We start from the raw sequence: 19,052 nt of genomic DNA, 5'->3' as shown, positions 1-19,052 counted from the left end.
TAGCCCCTTGAAGGCTGATAACCTTTAAAGAAAAATTATGAAAAGTACTGTACCAGTTCATTAGGTGGAAAGAGGCCTTTTCTTAGCCTGAGTGAACAGAAAAGCCTACTGAACATAACAGCCTATGTTAGACATGAGTGAGTGATTTCTCCGTTTTAAATTACAACAGCAGCAAAAGGTGCTTTTGCTTAAAAATGACGTTTTCTTAATTTATTTACTGAAGTATAGTTGATTTACAATTGTGTTAATTTCTGCTGTACAGCAACGTGGCTCAGTTATACACATACATTCTTTTTTACATTCTTTTCTGTTATGGTTTATCCAAGGATATTGAATGTAGTTCCCTGTGCTATACAGTAGGACCTTGTTGTTTATCCATTCTATATGTAATAGTTTGCATCTACTAACCCCAAACTACCAGTTCATCCCTCTCCTACCCCCATCCCCCTTGGCAACCACAAGTCTGCTCTCTATGAAAAATGACAAGTTTTAAATATATTCAACCAATATGATACCCCGGGAAGTCCATGTGAATTAATCTGGACACCTAATATTCATTCAGCTATGAAGCAGTTTGTGAGCATTATCTTAATAAATTATATCTTGATTGTGCAGCTTTCTTATTATTAGTTACCTTTGGTATTTGTTGCAGAATTGTGGAGCCCGTGTGTAAAGTCAGGTCAGCACCCATCATGGCGTGACTCCTTTGTCATTTTGGTGGACTGACTCCCTGGTTGTCCCTCTTTTAGCCCTGTACCATGTGGTAATAAAGAGCATTCCTAGCAGCACTTGTCCTACTTTCTTACAGACGTCTTGAGCTGGAATGAAGTAGAACGAGCCTTCAAAGTGTTTACTTTTGAGAGCCTGAAACTCTCTGAGGTTGATGAAGAAGGGAAACTGAAGCATTCTAGAATGATATATGGGACAGATTCTGAGATGTTCAACATACCATGGGACAACCCTGCCAGATTTGCTAAACAGATAAGGCAAAAATACATCATGAAAATGAATACCCAAGAGACCAGACAGCAAACAGGTACACTGCCTGGAAGGAACAAAAAGTATTCTTGCATTGTATGATTGTCCATTTGTCTAGCATTGTATCTTATGGATCCTCTTTACACTGCCTAGATAGTGGAATCAAAGACAGAATTTTATTTCCGGATCAGAATTGGTCAACATCTATGCAAGGTGATGAGATCAACAAAGAACCTTCCAATCCTAGTCAGCCTGTTACTAACAATATGAAGTATTCTGACCTGGATACTAGGAAATCCTTAGACTCTGATTACAGAGAACCATCAGAGCAGGAGAACAGCTTGAAGTTGCAGCTCCAACCTGAGCCTTTGAGTAAGTAAACTTGTGTCTCTGTGTGTGTACGTGTATCTGAATGTGTGTGTGTGCATGTGTATAGATGCTACTAGAGAATGTATAAACCAAAAAAAAAAAACATTCAAGATGCATTATTTAAATGCCTCCCTATTTCAGTTGAAAAACTGTTTAATATCTAAATCATTTGGTTAATTAAACTTTGTTACTGAGTGTTGTTAGTAAGTCCTCATTATTTAAAATTTTTTTTTATTGAAGTAGAGTTGATTTACAATGTTTCTGATATATAGCAAAGTGATTCAGTTATATATATACTCTTTCAGATTCTTTTCCACTATAGGTTATTACAAGATATTGAATATAGTTCCCTGTGCTATACAGTTGGTCCTTATTGTTTATCTATTTTATATATAATAGTGTGTATCTGTTGATCCCAAACGCCTAATTTATTCCTCCCCTCCCCAAGTTTGTTTTCTATGTCTGTGAGCCTCTTTCTGTTTTGTAAATAAGTTCATTTGTATCATTTTTTAGACTCCACATATAAATGATATCATATGATATTTGTCTTTCTCTGTCTGATTTACTTCATTTAATATGATCTAGGTTCATCCATGTTGTTGCAAATGGCATTATTTTATTCTTTTTTATGGCTGAGTAATATTCCCGTGTGTGTGTGTGTGTGTGTGTGTGTGTGTGTGTGTGTGTGTGTGTGTGTGTATACCATATCTTCTTTATCCTTTCATCTTTCAATAGACATTTAGGTTGCTTCCACATCTTGGCTATTGAAAATAGTGCTGCTGTGAACATAGGAGTGCCGGTATCTCTTTGAATTATAGTTGTGTCTGGATACAGTATATGCCCAGGAGTGGGACTGCTGTATCCTATGGTAGCTCTATTTTTCATTTTTTAAGGAACCTCCATACTGTTCTCCATAGTGGTTGTACCAATTTCCATTCCCACCAACAGTGTAGGAGGGTTCCTTTTCTCCACACCCTCTCCAGCGTTTATCATTTGTAGAGTAAGTCCTCATTATTTCAACCCTTTTTTTCCCAAAATATCATAAAACCTCTTAGTCCACTCTTACCTTCATAAATGTAGTACAGTGAACATAATTAAAACTTTCATCATTAGTATTTCACAAGGCTATTGTGATTATTTGCGAAAATTATTAAAAATTACCTGCAGTAACATAATGAACTGCCCAGTGCAGAGCTTGGTACAAAATCAGTGCTCAGTGAATATCATTTCCCTTCCCTCCTCCTCATGGCTTAGGCAGTTACTCTCATTCTAGAATAAAGCATAATAAATATTGTTATATTAGGAGGTATAGAAGCATAGAAGAATATTAGGCTAAATTTTTATTGAGCTATCTTACACACAACTGTCAGATTAATTACTTAAAATACACTTCTGTTATGTCCCTGCTTATAATCTTCAGTGGCTCCCTACTACCTGCAATATAGAACCCAACTTCTTGGCCTGCTTTACATGCTTCTTCAGCAGTACCATATTACTTTTCCCAAACCCTTTCTACTTTTTCCCTTTTGCTCACTTATCCTATGCTCTAGCCAAACAGAATTAGGCCCTATTTCCTCTAGGCAGCCTGCTCTTTTCAATCTCTGTGACTTTTCCCCACAATACCCTCCAACTAGAGTTCTCTTTTTGATTATTATTAGGTTTGAATGGCACCTCCATGAAGCTTTGTTACATGTGTTCACCAGGAAATGCCTCCCTTACCATTCCATATGGTCATAATTAATCTATGCTTCCTTTATGGCATCAGTTATCATTTCCTACTACTTACTACCATTATTCATATGCCTATATTAAGGCTTCCTTAATACTATAGCTTCTTAGAGGTCATAAGTATGTTTATCTTAAAAATATTAATCATATACTACATCAGAAAACAAGTCCTAAAACAAATTTTCACAGATCAAAACTACAGAGTATGCTCTCAAACCACAAAGAAATTATGGAAAATATAGGTGCAATAGGTAGAACAAATAAAATGAAAAGTTTAGTTCTTTGAAAAGATTTTTTTAATTGAGAAAATTTTTTACAAAACGTTGATCACAAAAAGAAGCATGAATAACTATATTAGAAATAAAGCTGTATCAGGAATAAAAGTCATTAGGAATAAAGAAATGGACTTCCTTTTAATTCTATAGAAATTTAAAAGACAGTAAAAGGATATAAACAACTTTATTCCACTAAGTCTAAAAATGAAATGAGCAAATTACTAGAAGAGTATAACTTACTAACATTCACTCAAGAAGAAATAGAGAACCTGAATAGTCTTGTAACTATTTAAATAAATTAAATCAATAATTTAAAATCTTCCCAAATAATGTCATTGGCTAGTGATATTCAACGTTCAAAAAAAGAAATAGTTCTAATCTTAACAAAAATTAATTCCAGGAACTATAGAAGGGATATTCTCTCCCACTCATTTGATGAAACTAACATCAGCCTTACAATAAAACTGTCAAGGATAGTACAATAAAAGAAAATTATAAATCAAAGTTATTCATGAACATATAGGCCAAAATCCTGAATAAAACATAAGCAAACTGATCTAGCAATATACAAAATGATAATAATCAAGTACAAGTTTTTATAACAAGATTGAAGGAAAAAACATACATTGTAAAATCAACATCATTTATCAATTAACACAGTAAGAAAAATATAATCTCAATAGATGCAGAAAAAGCACTTAAAATTCTACAGCGATTTATGAAGTCAATTTAACAAACTAGCAATAGAAAGAAAAGTTCTCTACCTTATAAAGGTTATTTTTTAAATTACTATAATAAACATTATATATCAAGATGAAAAGTTGAAAGATTTCCCTGGATCAGGAGGCTATCCACTATAAACACTCATATTTAGGATTACACTGGAGATGCTAGCCAACTCAGTAAGGCAAGAAAAAGATAATATGGTAAAGGTTGAAAAGGAAGAAACAAAACTGTTATTATTTGTAAATAGTGTGTATGTAGAAAACCCAAAATAATCCACAAAAAAAAGTCAGGAATAATATGAAAGTTTAATAAAGAAGTGTGATTGTGAAAGAACATGCGTAAGGTGTCTGGAGTGCTGGGACTTTTCTTTATCATTATTCATTATACCAAGCATTTATGTTGTTTGTACTTTTCTGTATTGTTGTATTTCATAATTTTAAAAAGCATTAAAAAATGGTCAGTGCCACAAAAGAATAGGTGTTAAGTCAGTATTGACTAAATGGTCATCTTACCATTTTCATTTACTTAAATGAGTGTAGAAGAGGAAGTCATCAATGGAGTGGAATTAGGGAAAATATCCTTGCCTGTTAGCAGAGCAGATAAGTGAGGATGAGGAGGACAAAGGAGGGAGGGAGATAACATTTATTTAATATTGCCTGCTATATTCCAATCACTGTGCTATTTTACATATATTAATTAATACTTTATATAAACATCAAGCCCATGAGGAAGTTACTATTAGCCTAATTCTGAAGACAAGGAAACAAAGACTCAGAGTGGTTAAGTAACTTTTTCAACCACATACAAGCAGGAAGTCAGGATTCCAAAGAGGGCTATCTAACTCCAAATCAATGCTTCCTCCACTGTGTCTTGTGGCTTCCTCAGTTCCAGAAATTACTTGCAATGCATCTGATAGTTTAGCCATATTCATAGTCTCTTCTTCTTGGCAATACTTAACCTGATTTTGTTGCCTTTGGGTCTTCCTAGGGCTGGTTCCTTACCATTAGGGCTGGTTCCTTACCATTAGGACTGGTTCCCTATTTCTCTGTTCTAAATACCCTTACCTATTAGCCTAGCTCACAAAAAATTAAGCCAAATAAGTTAGCCTGAGATGTTATGGTATTAGTGAATCCTATGGGAATGTACATGTATAGCAAAGAAGTCATTTTTTCTTTTAAATACTTTATTTATTTATTTACTTGGCTGCACCTGGTCTTAGTTGTGGCATGCAGGATCTTCCTTGCGACATCCATGATCTTCCTTGTGGCATGCAAGATCTTTAGTTGGGGCATGTGAACTCGTAGTTGCAGCATGTGGGATCTAGTTTCCTGACCAGGGATCGAACCTGGGCCCTCTGCACTGGGAGTGCAGAGTCTTAGCCACCAGACCACCAAGGAAGTTCCAAAGAAGTCATTTTGAGTTAATGTAGAGCCAGAATAAGCCAGGAGAGATATAAGGCCTGAGGGTTTTTTTTTTGTTTGTTTTATTTTGCTTTTTTAATTTTTTAATTTTTTTTTTTTTTTTTTAGAGCAGTTGGTGTATAGTTTTTTCTCAGGCAACTTTTGCCACCTGGTGGTCAAACCACATAAGTTGGTGTTCTGGATCCTGGTGCAAAGTAAATGTTTATAGCAACTCCCTAAATCATCAAGGCTGAAAATGCTGTGATGGACAATGAATCCTGGAGGCTGAGCAATTGTGAGAGCCGAACCCTGTAAGGGTTGGCCTGTAAGGGATTCTACAGGGTATAGGCTGGTCTACATCAAGAAACTGTTACATTTGAGTGGGGGAGGGCAGCTGAGCGTTGGTTCCTCACTGCGGCTGTTATATGTAAGGGAATTTTTTGTTGTTGTTGCTAATCCTTTTCTTTTTTTTTTTTTTTTTTTTTTTTTTTTTGCTTTTTCCCCTAACCCTGAGTCACATTTCTTAAGCATCGACTTTAGATCTCTTTAAACAAAGCAGAAATTGTTCATGTATTTCCTGCACAACCATCTTAGCATCAGATATATATAAAAGCCTGTTCCTGGACATGAAGGGCTGAGTATTTGTGCTTTTCTCAACCAAACATCCATCTGAGACTGTTTTTGAACTTGACAGGGCCTATTGGATATTTATGAAAAACCTGAGAGTTGATAACTGTGAGGCTATAGGTTTAGATGTGCCCTTTATGCTTGTTGGGTGTTTTTTTAATAAAGTAACTGCTTTGCAGAGGGATCTTGTTATCTCTAAAGTAAAACAGATTAGGAAAGTTGTTTTTCAAAGGGATGAGAATGCATCCATTTCCAGATGTGTCAAAAACTACTGAATCACACTGTCAAGGGATTATGCGGTTGAAGGGAGAAATCAGGAAGAAAGAAAAAATGACTCTTGCTTTACTATTAGAGAGTTCAGATTAGTCTTAGAATGTTCTTTCCTTTGACAAAATAACTGGTGCACAAATTTTTAGAACATATTTTTTAAACTGGAGACTTTTTTCTGCTGGATCCTTAGACACAAGAGGGAATATCAAATCTCCCGGAAATCTGGCAGCCCACAGAATAGAATAATTTTTATTCCACAGATTTCATATCAATTGCTTCAAGGACACATGGGACATCATGGTCTATTTAGAGTTATAGTTGGCCTGAGTTTTCTCTTGAGTGGCTGTATTTATATAAATACTGAATTGTCTTTATAGTTTTCTTCTAAATCAAAATGGAACATTCATGCTGTCACCCTCATCAGCCCAAGGCAAGATGGAACTAGTAGCAAAAATATAAGTAGCTATGCTCCTAAAAGCAAGGAAAACATTGGCCTATCCTGCTTAGACATAATTAACTACTCCCTCTAGAAGCCCAGATATGGTTCTCTTTGCCACAGAATGAAAACTTAAATCTTATGCTTACCCCCAAATAAGCTTTTGTTGTAGGATTTCCTCCACATTTCTGCTCTCTCTATATTGCTCTGTATTTATTTCCAATTTCAGTATATGGTATAGATTTCTCTCATTCAATCAAAAAATATATATATTTACTGAGTTCCTAGCATGTGTTGGTTGCTCAGAATACAGTTAGGGAAAATAAGATAAAGTTCTTATTCTCCAGGAATTCATATTTGTTATGGGGAGACAGACATAAACAAATATTATTAGGCACTGATAAATACCATGATCAAAAATAAAGCAGGATAAGAAGCAGAAGGCTCTTGAGGAGGTGACATTTGAGCAGCAATATGAATGAAGTAAGGGTTTGAAACAGATGACTGTCTAAGGCAAAGCATGCCAGACAGAGAAAAGCAAGTTCAAAAACTTCAAGACACAACAAGCAAGCCAGTGAGTCTGGTGTGGAATGAGCAAGGGAGAGTGGAAGGAGATGTGATTGGAGAGTTAAGCTGGAGCCATTTCATATATGACTTTGTAGGGATTAATTTGCTATTATTCTAAGGGTGATAAAAAGTCTGGCTGGCTGTTATTCAGCAGCATGACAGGTATGTTACAGGATTCATACCCTTACTCTATTACTCTGGTCAAATTTGGAAAATGCTATGTACTTTATTCATTTCTTTGTTAGAGATTCACAGTCACAAGAGCATATTACAAACTCTGAGACATTCACAGTAAAGATGTCTATCCATGTGAAACATATATTATGGAACTCTTCTATGTAACATTTGTTAACTTTAATAATTACTGAAGCATGGTGATTCAGAAATCAACAGCATGATTCTGTTTCCTCTCTGTCCATTTATATGGCTGTTTGCTCGGTACTCAAGAAGGATATCACAATCCCAATTACCATATAAATCTACTGTTTGGTCACACGGAGAACTAATGTGCATGACTCACATTGGTCCATGGTATAGGGCAGTGGAGTCCAGCTTCCAATTCATTTTATTCATTTAATTAACTTTTTAAAACTCTATAAATCTGCAGATGCCCATTAAATGGGTTTAAAATTAATAAACAATTAATGAATGGAAAAAGAGCTTTACAGGATGGTGTATAGTATTATTTTTTCTGGTAGGAGTTGCCTTTATCTGGTAGTTATCCTTTCCATATATCCCCTGCCCCTGTCCTAGTTTGTCACCCATAAGATATGACCAAGAAGTTTGAAAAGCCTTTGTGATAGTTGCCAGCATGACAAGACACAACAGTGTGTAGTGAGCAGTTGACATAGTTTAGTCAGTAAATATTTGCAGCTTGTAAGGTAAAGGTACATTGTTAGAAATGAACCATACAGTCTGAAGGCAGACTATCTAACATGATTTCGGAATGTATTGTATAGGAAGCTGGGTTCTTTTCAAAGGACTTAGCATAATTTTTCTAGGTAGACACTGATTTAGAATTATTGACACAGACACCGTTTTGGAGGCATGAAACATTTCTTTTAGGAATTACCTTTTCAGCACAGAAACCTAGATCATATGGCAACAAAAATGCACAGCGTTGACTAAAACGAGAACAAAGCCCAAACACAACTGGATGTTGGTGTGTTTGATTTACAGAGCAGACCATGAAGAACGAGATCAAAGATAAAGCGGTCACAAATGCTGATCCTCTTGAAAAGGTAGGAAATTATTATTCTAAATGTGTAGATGCGAGTAAGATGATCTGAGAAAACCATGAACTTAAAAAAAGGAGAGAGAGAGAAGCTTAGCAGGAGAATGTTGATGCTAGAGGAGAAGGGATTATTCAGACATCCCCTGACCAGCTCCAACTGGAGAGAAAGGAGTTAATTTCACCAGCCGCTCAAGCAAAACTTCCAGGCTCCATGCTCCTCTCTAGACAGTGTGGCTTGGCAACGTCACGAACACCTGCTGACCATACAGCCATGTAGAACTAATGCTGTCTTGAAGTGAGTTCAGAAAACCTGCCTATAATTGCTAACAGGACTCAGAAGAGTATAACCTAACAATAAAAATATTTAGATTATGTTGCCCATGAAAAAAAAGTCAAAGGCATACTCTTTCTGGCAGCAGTTCTCTTAAAGTGTTGCCATATGGATTTATACATATGCAGATTTCCCCAATTAGATGGAGTACATGCTGGTTAGTTGATGGAGTCCAAGAGGGCTCCATTTGGACTTAAACAAATTAAGGCTGAAATTGGATTCCTATGATTTTTTAGAAACCCAAGAAGATGACTGTGGAAGCAGAGTTACAGGACATAAAGAAAATGCAGCAACGCAATCTAATGGACTGGAGTTTTACTGAACATTTTAAGCCAGAAGTTCTGCTTCAGGTATTAATGGTCTGTGAGTCTCTGGAAGATGGTCAGATGGGTCTGGAGAGGCATGGTGTGATTTAGAACAGTTCACTTCTAGGTCACTCTCAGATCTAGTTCAGATCAATACTCCCATTTACTTCACCTATAAAGTGAGTTTAATCCCAGATTGAGCTTTGCATACCCAAAATAGTTTAAAATATACTTTCTAAAAAGATGTTTTTTATAAAGTCTTTTAAGGAAAAAAATATATATATGCATGACTGTTGCACTTTTTTTAAAAAAAAAAAAACATAGTAATAAAAGTAAGACATTGGGAAGCAACCTTATTTTTCCCCATATTGCCTGTCAATTCTCTTCAGTTTTCACATTTCAAAGTATTTTCTGATACAATTAACAGGTCAATGGAAGCTGTGATAGCTAACATTTACTGAGTACTTACCATATGCTAGTCAATGATTAATATGTATTATTAGCTTAATTAATCTCTTCAATAATCCTGTGAAGTAGAAACTATTTAAATAGTAGGAAACTGAGGCACCTTGACCAACAGTAACTTTTGTCCAAGGTCACATGGCTGATGAGTGAGAGAAGCAAGATATAAACCAAAGAAATCCAGCCCCAGAACTTGTGCCCTTAACCACTATGCAAAATAATGAGTAACGCTAAAATGAACTCTTTTTGTTACTTTTACATTTTATGCAAAAACCTGTACTCTTTTATCTTTTTAATTTCAATTTTGCTTTTATCAAAGTTTTACATCCACATTTTTTAAACATCTTTATTGGAGTATAATTGCTTTACAATGGTGTGTTACTTTCTGCTTTATAACAAAGTGAATTAGCTATACATATACATATATCCCCATATCCCCTCCCTCTTGAGCCTCCCTCCCACCCTCCCTATCCCACCCCTCTAGGTGGTCACAAAACACCGAGCTGATCTCCCTGTGCTATGCGGCTGCTTCCCACTAGCTATCTGTTTTACATTTGGTAGTGTATATATGTCCACACCACTCTCTCACGTCGTCCCAGCTTACCCTTACCCCTCCCCATGTCCTCAAATCCATTCTCTATGTCTGTGTCTTTATTCCTGTCCTGCCCCTAGGTTCTTCAGAACCTTTTTTTTTTTTTTAGATTCCATATATATGTGTTAGCATACAGTATTTGTTTTCTCTTTCTGACTTACTTCACTCTGTATGACAGACTCTAGGTCCATCCACCTCACTACAAATAACTCAGTTTCATTTCTTTTTATGGCTGAGTAATATTCCATTGTATATATGTGCCACATCTTCTTTTTCCATTCAGCTCTCGATGGACACTTAGGTTGCTTCCATGTCCTGGCTATTGTAAATAGTGCTGCAATGAACATTGTGGTACATGACTCTTTTTGAATTATAGTTTTCTCAGGGTATATGCCCAGTAGTGGGATTGCTGGATCGTATGGTAGTTCTATTTTTAGTTTTTTAAGGAACCTCCATACTGTTCTCCATAGTCATCCACATATTTTTAAAGCCAAAAAAATGTATAAAGAGCCTTATGAAAAATAGCAGCTCCCTCCCACTCCCATGCCAAAATTCCCAGAGGTAAACATCTTCAAGGTATTTACCTGTTTCTTTTGTTACTTAATTGTCTCTAAATAACTAGAATATTTAGTCTTAGTTTTAGTTTGGGGCATCATCATCAATTAACTCCTTCTTGAGAAAATAGCTCGCCCACCCCCCATATAACACACACTCAGACACATACACACACACACGTGCACATACGTTCACTCATACGCTCCTACACTCATAGCAGCATTTCTCCTTGCCATTCTCCAACACTGTCAACTATATCATAATTTTTGGTTAGATTTCAAGATTTACCTTATTTCAATTATATAAAAACTATTCACAACTGAACTGTATAGTATTCTATGATTACATTTCCTTTTCATTTGTTTAGTTTGTTATGCATTTATCATTACTACCCCCCAAATTCTCTACCAAAGAGTAAATCTCCTCTCAATACATTCAGACCTAACAGGTATTCTATCAATTTTGTTGTCTAAGCAATGCCTTTCCTGTGTGCTCTCAACCTCTGCTTGCCCTCTACTTGTCTTCTGGGTTCACAGGGTCACAAATGAATAGGAATTTTGCCCAAGGAGGGACCAGGAACTGAGTCTCACCTATAACTGATTTAGAAGATATTTAGGTAAAATTTGGGCCTTAGAGTTGATGCTGGAAAGGGTTAAAACTTTGAGGGATATTGGGATTGGGTGAATATATTTTACATATCGGGAGGATATGAATTTGAGAGGCCACAGTGTGGATTGTTATGTGTTGAACAGTGTCCCTGAAAAGATTTTTTAGAATCCTTACACCAGGACCTAAAAGTGTTACCTTATTTGGAATTAGGGTGTCTAAAAGATGTAATCAAGTTAGGATGAGAGCATTATGGTGAGCTCTAATCAAATATGACTGATGTCCTTGTAAGAAGAAGAAAATACCAAGTAAAGACAAAGACACACAGGGAGAATATTTTGTGACCAGAGAGGTGGAGATTAGAATGATGCAGATGCAAGCCAAAATACACCAAGGATTGATGGCCACTGCCAGAAGCTACAAAGCAGCAAAGAAAATTCTACCAATTTTCAGAGAAAGCCTGCTGCATAGCTGTGATCCCACGATCTCCCTTCACTATCATGGCCACATCCTTTGCCTCTATTTCCAGTTAGATACTCTGTCCTCTGAATCCCATGTTGTCCTCTCTCTTGGGTTACTCTCTTTTTGTAGGGGACCGTCTCTTCAAGTTGCTTCCATAAATTTTTGAGGCACTGGATGTTTGAAAGTATCTTAATTCTATCCTTACATTTGACTGCCAGTTTGGTTTTATATAAAATGCTAAGTTAAAAAGTATTTTCCTTTGACATTTTGAAGGCATTCCTCAATAGTCTTTTAGCTTTCCAGATTGTCCTTGAGAAAAAAGAAGGAAATTCTGATTCCTGATCACTTGAGTCTGTTTTTTTTTTCTTCTCTCTGTAAGGTTTTTAAGATTTTCTCTTTGTTCCAGTGTTCTAGATTTCCTGTTGATGTGCCTTGGTATGTGGTTCTATTCCTCATATTGTACTGGGGAGCCCAGTATAATCCAGAGACTCCTGTCTTTATATTCTGGGAAGTGTTATACAATCATCACTCTAATAATCATCTCCCCTCTGTTTTCTTTAGTCTTTCTTCCTGAAACTCCTATTATTCTGGTGTTGGACTTCCTGGACTGAACTTCCAGTTTCTTTACCTTTTCCCTCCTAGTTTACAACACCTTTTCTTCTTATTCTGGAAATATGGCTCTGCTTTCATTCAATTTTTCTATTGCGTCTTCTGTGTCTATTGTTATAATGTTAATTTCCGAAAGTTCTATTTATAATTAAAAATTACCTTTATAGAGCACACTGTTCACATTCCCTGGTACCATATCTTCTCTTATCTCTATGAGGATATTAAAGTCCTTTGAAGTCATAGTGTCTTCTCCCTGCATTATCTCTTTTCCTCAAAAGTATTTTTTAACTTTTTGTTTTTTGGGGGAGAGGAGGGGAGATCTTCATTTTTCATATTGGAGAATAATATCTAGTGGTATTTGCCTCTTTGTTCATATTAATAATGAGACACTAAAAATATGATAGGAAGTGCTACCTGAGGTAAGGGTAGAGGGAAGTTGTCAATAACTGGACTTCGTTGTTGGGTAATTTGGCTGGGGGGTTTTCTTGGGAGACCCATCAGTGTTAATGTATTAGTTCTGTACTCTTGGGCCATTTAGAGTCTCCAGGAAAAAAAGAAAAATCTAATCTCCTGTCTTCAAGATATAACTTACCAGTCAGGGTTTTAAGAGCTGAGTGATAGAGGGAAAGAGTTTAAGGTGTCTTCCCACTCAGCCTCCAGATCTGCGTTGTCCAATGTGGTAACCACTAGTCACATATAGCTTCTGAGTACTTGAAATGTTGCGAGTTAAAGTGAGATGGGCTATAAGTAGGCTATACACTACATAAGTATAGCTATATAAACGCTATGCACACCAGATTTCAAGGATTTAGTTGAAAAAAAAGGTGATACATTTCATTAGCAATTTTTACATTGATTACATATTGAAATGATAATATATTTTTGACATATTAGGTTAAATAAAATATACAGTTATAATTTTACCTTTTTTAACTTTTAAAATATGGCTACTATAAAATTTTATATTACACACATGGCTTACATTAGTGGCTTACCTTATATTTCTCTTGGACCATGCCAATTTAGACTTTTACAGAATTCTCTTTCTTCTGTGGTATAAGTCTCCTTCAGTGGTGCCTAGGGTCCCTCTTCTTAGAATCCACAGGATCACCTTCTGTTGGTAATAATCCTCCCTTCTGCTGAGGTGGGAGATGGACAGTCCCCCGGCTGCTCAGGACTGTTGAGGCTTCTTAAAAGACTTCCTATTTTCAATGCCACATTGACTCCACTTTCAGAGGTACCTCACTCTGCCATTTCTTGAGCCTTTCTGTATTTCTGCACACAAAGTTCCGTCTGGTCTCTCTTAAAACTACTCTTAGGATTTGGCTTTCCATGTTCTGCTAAATCTGTTACCACTTGTCCTTCTGCTTTCTAGCTTCTAAAATGCTGTTGCTTTTGTCTCCTCTTCTGTGGCCTTCAACTTTTTGCTATTAAAACTCAAAATTTTTACAGTTCCTTTACTGAGGGGTTAGGGAGTACATGTGTTTAATCTTCCATTTTTAACTGGAAGTTCACTTCAGACTATTTCGATTTAGCTCTGTCCTTCCCACTCCATGAAGCTTCACTTTTCAAGGTCACACATAATTGTCCTGCCAAACCTAAATGAATGCTTATCTCTGTTCATCTTCCTTGACATTTTCATCACAAAGCTGATCAATTCCCTATGAAACACTCTTCGCTCTTGGTTTCCAAGACACCATACTGGATTCCTCCTCAGTGCTCCATTTGGAATTTTGTCGAATACTTCTCCTCCACATAATATCTAAATATTGAAGTGCCTCAAGTCTCAGTCCTGAATTGTCTTCTTTCTTCTGTAAATATTCTTTTAATGATTTCATCTATTATATATGTCTAACCCTAATGACTCATAAAATTTTATCTTCCAAATTATCTCTATCTTGAGCTCCACATTAGTGTACCTACCTCTAAATTCCACTTGAATTTCTGATAGGCCTCTTAAATATTTAGTGTCCCATATGAAGCAGATAATTTTCCCACCTAAGCATGTTTCTCCCCTCATCCATCTCAGAAAATGTCACCATCAAGCCAAAAGGCTAAGAGTCATTCCTTACTTCAGCTGTTCCTTTGTCCTGCATGTCTGATCCATCAAGTTTTGAGGGTATAACCTCAAAATATATCTTCAAGCTCTTCACCATCTCCACTGCTGCTACTTTAATTCAAGTACCATCCTCTCCATCTACTGTAATATCCTCCTAGTCATCAGCCTGCTCCACGCCAATCCCTTCTGTCCATATCAGATGTTCCATCAATTTCATCTTCTTAGACACACATCTCTGAACTCCCGAATTCTCTATAAAAATCTTAATCAGATTTTGGAGAAAAATCTTACCTATCTTGTTCATTTTGTTCTTCTAGAACCTACATGGTGCCTGGCATATATTAGGTCTTCATTTTTAATGAAAAAGTAGTTAATGAGAACAACAATATTAATGCAGAATAATAAGTAAAACCCAAGTTTTTAAAATTTATTTTATTGGAGTATAGTTGATTTACAGTGCTGTGGCCAAGTTTTTACAAAGGACAGGAAATACATTGTATGAAAGCTTATCAAATATTAAGAACAACTACAGCTCTGAAAAACTTAGTGCTATTAGCAAACCAAATGCAGTAATTTATTGAAAAAAAAGAAAACATAATGTGCAATTTGAATTTTCACAGGAATGTAAGGTTGAACACTAGAATATCTATTAATAAAATTTAGCACTTTAACAGATTAAAGAATAAAAAAGAACACCTAAATTGATGCAGAAAAATCATTTGATATGATTTAATAGTCACTAATGATTAAGAACTCAGAGCAAACTAGTAACAGGAGGAACTTTTCTAACCTAATGAGGAGTATTAGGTTACATAAACCCTACAGCAAAAAAACAAAAACAAAAACATACTTAATAGATGTCTACCCCAGCAGTCAAAGTAAATGTGAAAACACAAAGATTGTGGAGCTCTCTAATACAAGGAAGAATACACATTCATCAGAAATAAAAATATTTGTTTTTTGAACTTAAAATATGAAAGGAATTTGCCAAAAAAGTAAAGTAATGGATAGCACCCCACATAGCAATTTTTTAAATGCAAAAATATTTACCACATGTGTGTTTTCTTGTATTGGCTCTCAGGGAACAAATGTAAAAATTTAAATGCCACTTCATAAAGACACTCATAGAGCGGACTAGATTGGGGAAGTACATATATTATTTTAGTTATGCTACCAGTGTAAAATTGAAAGCAAAAGTAAAACAATCTTTTCCTGACATAATGTGCAATTCCATGCCTTCAGATCATCCGAAAGGTAGAGAACGGAAAGCTGCCGCCACCGAATTGATATGGACAAGGAAAACAAAACCAAAAACCCACAGCTGTCTAATTGCTTTCCCTATGCACATATTTCTTTATGTTGATTGGCATAAGGAAAAGGCAACAGGACAGCGAGCTGCCTACTCTGCCCCTCTGTTTGTGGCTGCAATTGCAATGCTGAAGATAGAATGTTTTGGAAAGGGCCAGGGATAGAAGTCATGTAGAAACAATATCAGGAGGACCACTCACAGCATGTCTCTGTACTACAACGTGGTGTAGTGGAGAGCACTGTGTGTAGTGTGAAATGTGACATGTAGAGTCAAAAGACTGGTATGAGCCCTGGCACCAGAACTTAGGGACTCCATATTCTTGGACAAGTATCTTATCCCCTCTTGGCCACAACTGATGCTGAAAATTGCAGCTTTTAATATTTTGAAATGGAAAAAATAATCATACCTACTTATCTGGGGCTTTTATGATGACAAAATGAGGTGATCTATATGAAGGCATGGAAGACGTTAAATACATAACTCCTAGACTTAATTATTATCTCCCAGCATTAATGAAGAACACTTGAGCAAATGCCTCTATGCCTGGAGCCTAGGATTTGTTTTTCTTTAAAAGTTGCTAAAATCCTCCTGAAAACGTCTGCCATCTATGCTGTCACCTTGACTAACATCATGGAGATAAGTGGAGAAAAAGAAGGAGACAGAGAAATGCCCTAGCAGGAGACCCTTCTCTTGGGAATAAAAGACACAACAATGGATTTGTTTTGATTTTCAGGTTCTTCAAGAAGCCAATCAGCAATACAGGTGTATTGATTCTTATTACCACACCCAAGATAACTCTTTACTGTTGGTCTTTCATAATCCAATGAATTTGCAACGTCTGCACTGTGAACATTGGAACATTGCTCTTCACTCTAATGTTGGATTCAGGTAACCAACCTAGATAGTTTGGTTAGTTAGTTGTCTTAGCTTAGTTTGCTAGTTACCTAGTTTTTAGTTCTTATAGCCTAAGCTGGGTGGTTAAACTTGATAAAAACATTTGTGTGATACTATAGATTCAATTCAACTCACCAAGTTGAATGTGTGTGCCAGGCACTGTGATAGGCATTGAAACTATCTCCCGGAGGAAGACAGATGTCATTCCCTATCCCATTGAATCTAGTGGGGATATTATTAAATTACATTTGATTCATTTAGGCTCCAATAAAACAGCCTCTGAAAGATTTAAAGTAGGAACTACAAAACATGACATTCCGCATGCTGGTTTGTGATAACTCCACTTGATCTAGGGAAGACTCAAAAGTAGGGCAGCTGAGTGGCACATGCAGTCAGGTTCCCAGCAAAATGAGGCCTCTAGGAATTAGCGATTTTTTTTTCTTCCCAGATCCTTATTCCATTGCTAACTTAAAATTTTGCTTTCTCTTCTTATTAATAATGAGGACTTTTCATTATTTTTCAATACTGGTTAATGTATATTCAGTATTTGTTATTTGTATAGAATTGTTTTAGTCCTAAGGGATACAGAAAGATAGAGAGGATGAACATGGTCCTATAGAATAAATAACTGGGGAAATAGGTTGTGTGCATACATATATGCATACATGGGAACACACATTTTAAAGTCATGAGATGATTTTTCAAAATTAAGGCATACAACAGATGTACCAAGCTAATATCTTAAACTGTGCTTTTCTTTGTTTTGTTTCTCATTCCAGTAATTATACTTTTCATTTCTTTGCTGATTAGTACTTCCAACACAATTTTGAGAACATCCTTGTCTTGCTCTAGGTTTTGAATATTCATCTAATAAGTATGTTTTGCTTTTGTTTTTCTGCGGTAGGGTTTATGTAAATACTCCTTATTAGGTTAGAAAAGTGTCTCCTGTTACTAGTTTGTTCTGAGTTCTTAATCATAAGTGACCATTAAATCATATCAAATGATTTTTCTACATCAATTTAAGTGTTCTTTTTTATTCATTAAAGTGCTAAATTTTATTAATAGATATCCTAGTGTTCAACCTTATTCCTGTGAAAATCCAATTTGTCCATTATGTTATCTTTTTTAATAAATTACTGCATTAGGTTTGCTAATAGGTTATTTACAATATTTGGATCTGTATTCATGGGTTAAGACTCAGCTATAATTTTCCTTTCTTTAAACATTCTTGTCTGGCTTTCATGTTGGGATTTTATTAGCCTCGTAAATTAATGGGCGGGTGTTCTCCTTTTTCATTTCTATTTTTTGATTTTCTGAATGAGTTTGTGCAAGACTAATATATATGTTCCTTTGGCATGTGGTAAAACTTCCAAATAAGAACATCTGGACCTGGGATGATGTTTAATTACTGATACAAATTCTGTCATGGTTATTAGACTCTTTGGGTTTTCTACTTATTTATTTATTTATTTACTTACTTACTTTAACACCTTTATTGGAGTATCATTGCTTTACAATGGTGTGTTAGTTTCTGCTTTATAACAAAGTGAATCAGCTATACATACATATATATACATATATATATATATATATATATATATATATATATATCCCCATATCTCCTCCCTTTTGCATCTCCCTTCCACACTCCCTACCCCACCCCTCTAGGTGGTCACAAAACACCGAGCTGATCTCCCTGTGCTATGCAACTGCTTCCCAGTAGCTATCTATTTTACATTTGGTAGTGTATATATGTCAATGCCACTCTCTCACTTCGTCTCAGCTGACCCTTCCCCCTCCCTGTGTCCTCAGGTCCTTTCTCTACATCTGCATCTTTATTCCTGTCCTGCCCCTAGGTTCTTCAGAACCTCTTTATTTTTTTAGATTCCATATATATGTGTTAGCATATGGTATTTGTTTTTCTCTTTCTGACTTACTTCACTCTGTATGACTGACTCTAGGTCCATCCACCTCACTACAAATAACTCAGTTTCATTTCTTTTTATGGCTGAGTAATATTCCATTGTATATATGTGCCACATCTTCTTTTTCCATTCAGCTCTCGATGGACACTTAGGTTGCTTCCATGTCCTGGCTATTGTAAATAGTGCTGCAATGAACATTGTGGTACATGACTCTTTTTGAATTATGGTTTTCTCAGGGTATATGCCCACTAGTGGGATTGCTGGATCATATGGTAGTTCTATTTTTAGTTTTTTAAGGAATCTCCATACTGTTCTCCATAGTGGCTGTATCAA

General features: G+C 35.9%; 1 protein-coding gene across 1 annotated transcript in view; it reads left to right on the top strand.

The window, feature by feature from the left end:
• Window positions 1-19,052, top strand: part of SPAG17 (sperm associated antigen 17) — a 221,521-nt gene that overhangs the window by 86,453 nt on the left and 116,016 nt on the right. Inside the window, exons 14-18 of the mRNA XM_060120028.1 lie at window positions 809-1,036; window positions 1,132-1,350; window positions 8,556-8,617; window positions 9,178-9,291; window positions 16,634-16,788. Of these exons, the coding sequence (XP_059976011.1) occupies window positions 809-1,036; window positions 1,132-1,350; window positions 8,556-8,617; window positions 9,178-9,291; window positions 16,634-16,788 (778 nt within the window). The remainder of the gene's footprint in view (window positions 1-808; window positions 1,037-1,131; window positions 1,351-8,555; window positions 8,618-9,177; window positions 9,292-16,633; window positions 16,789-19,052) is intronic.

This window comes from Mesoplodon densirostris, chromosome 2, assembly GCF_025265405.1.
Source record: "Mesoplodon densirostris isolate mMesDen1 chromosome 2, mMesDen1 primary haplotype, whole genome shotgun sequence".
In the NCBI taxonomy this organism is placed as follows: Eukaryota; Metazoa; Chordata; class Mammalia; order Artiodactyla; family Ziphiidae; genus Mesoplodon; species Mesoplodon densirostris.
Note: the sequence above shows the minus strand (reverse complement) of the source record. Positions and strands in the feature narration are given on the sequence as shown.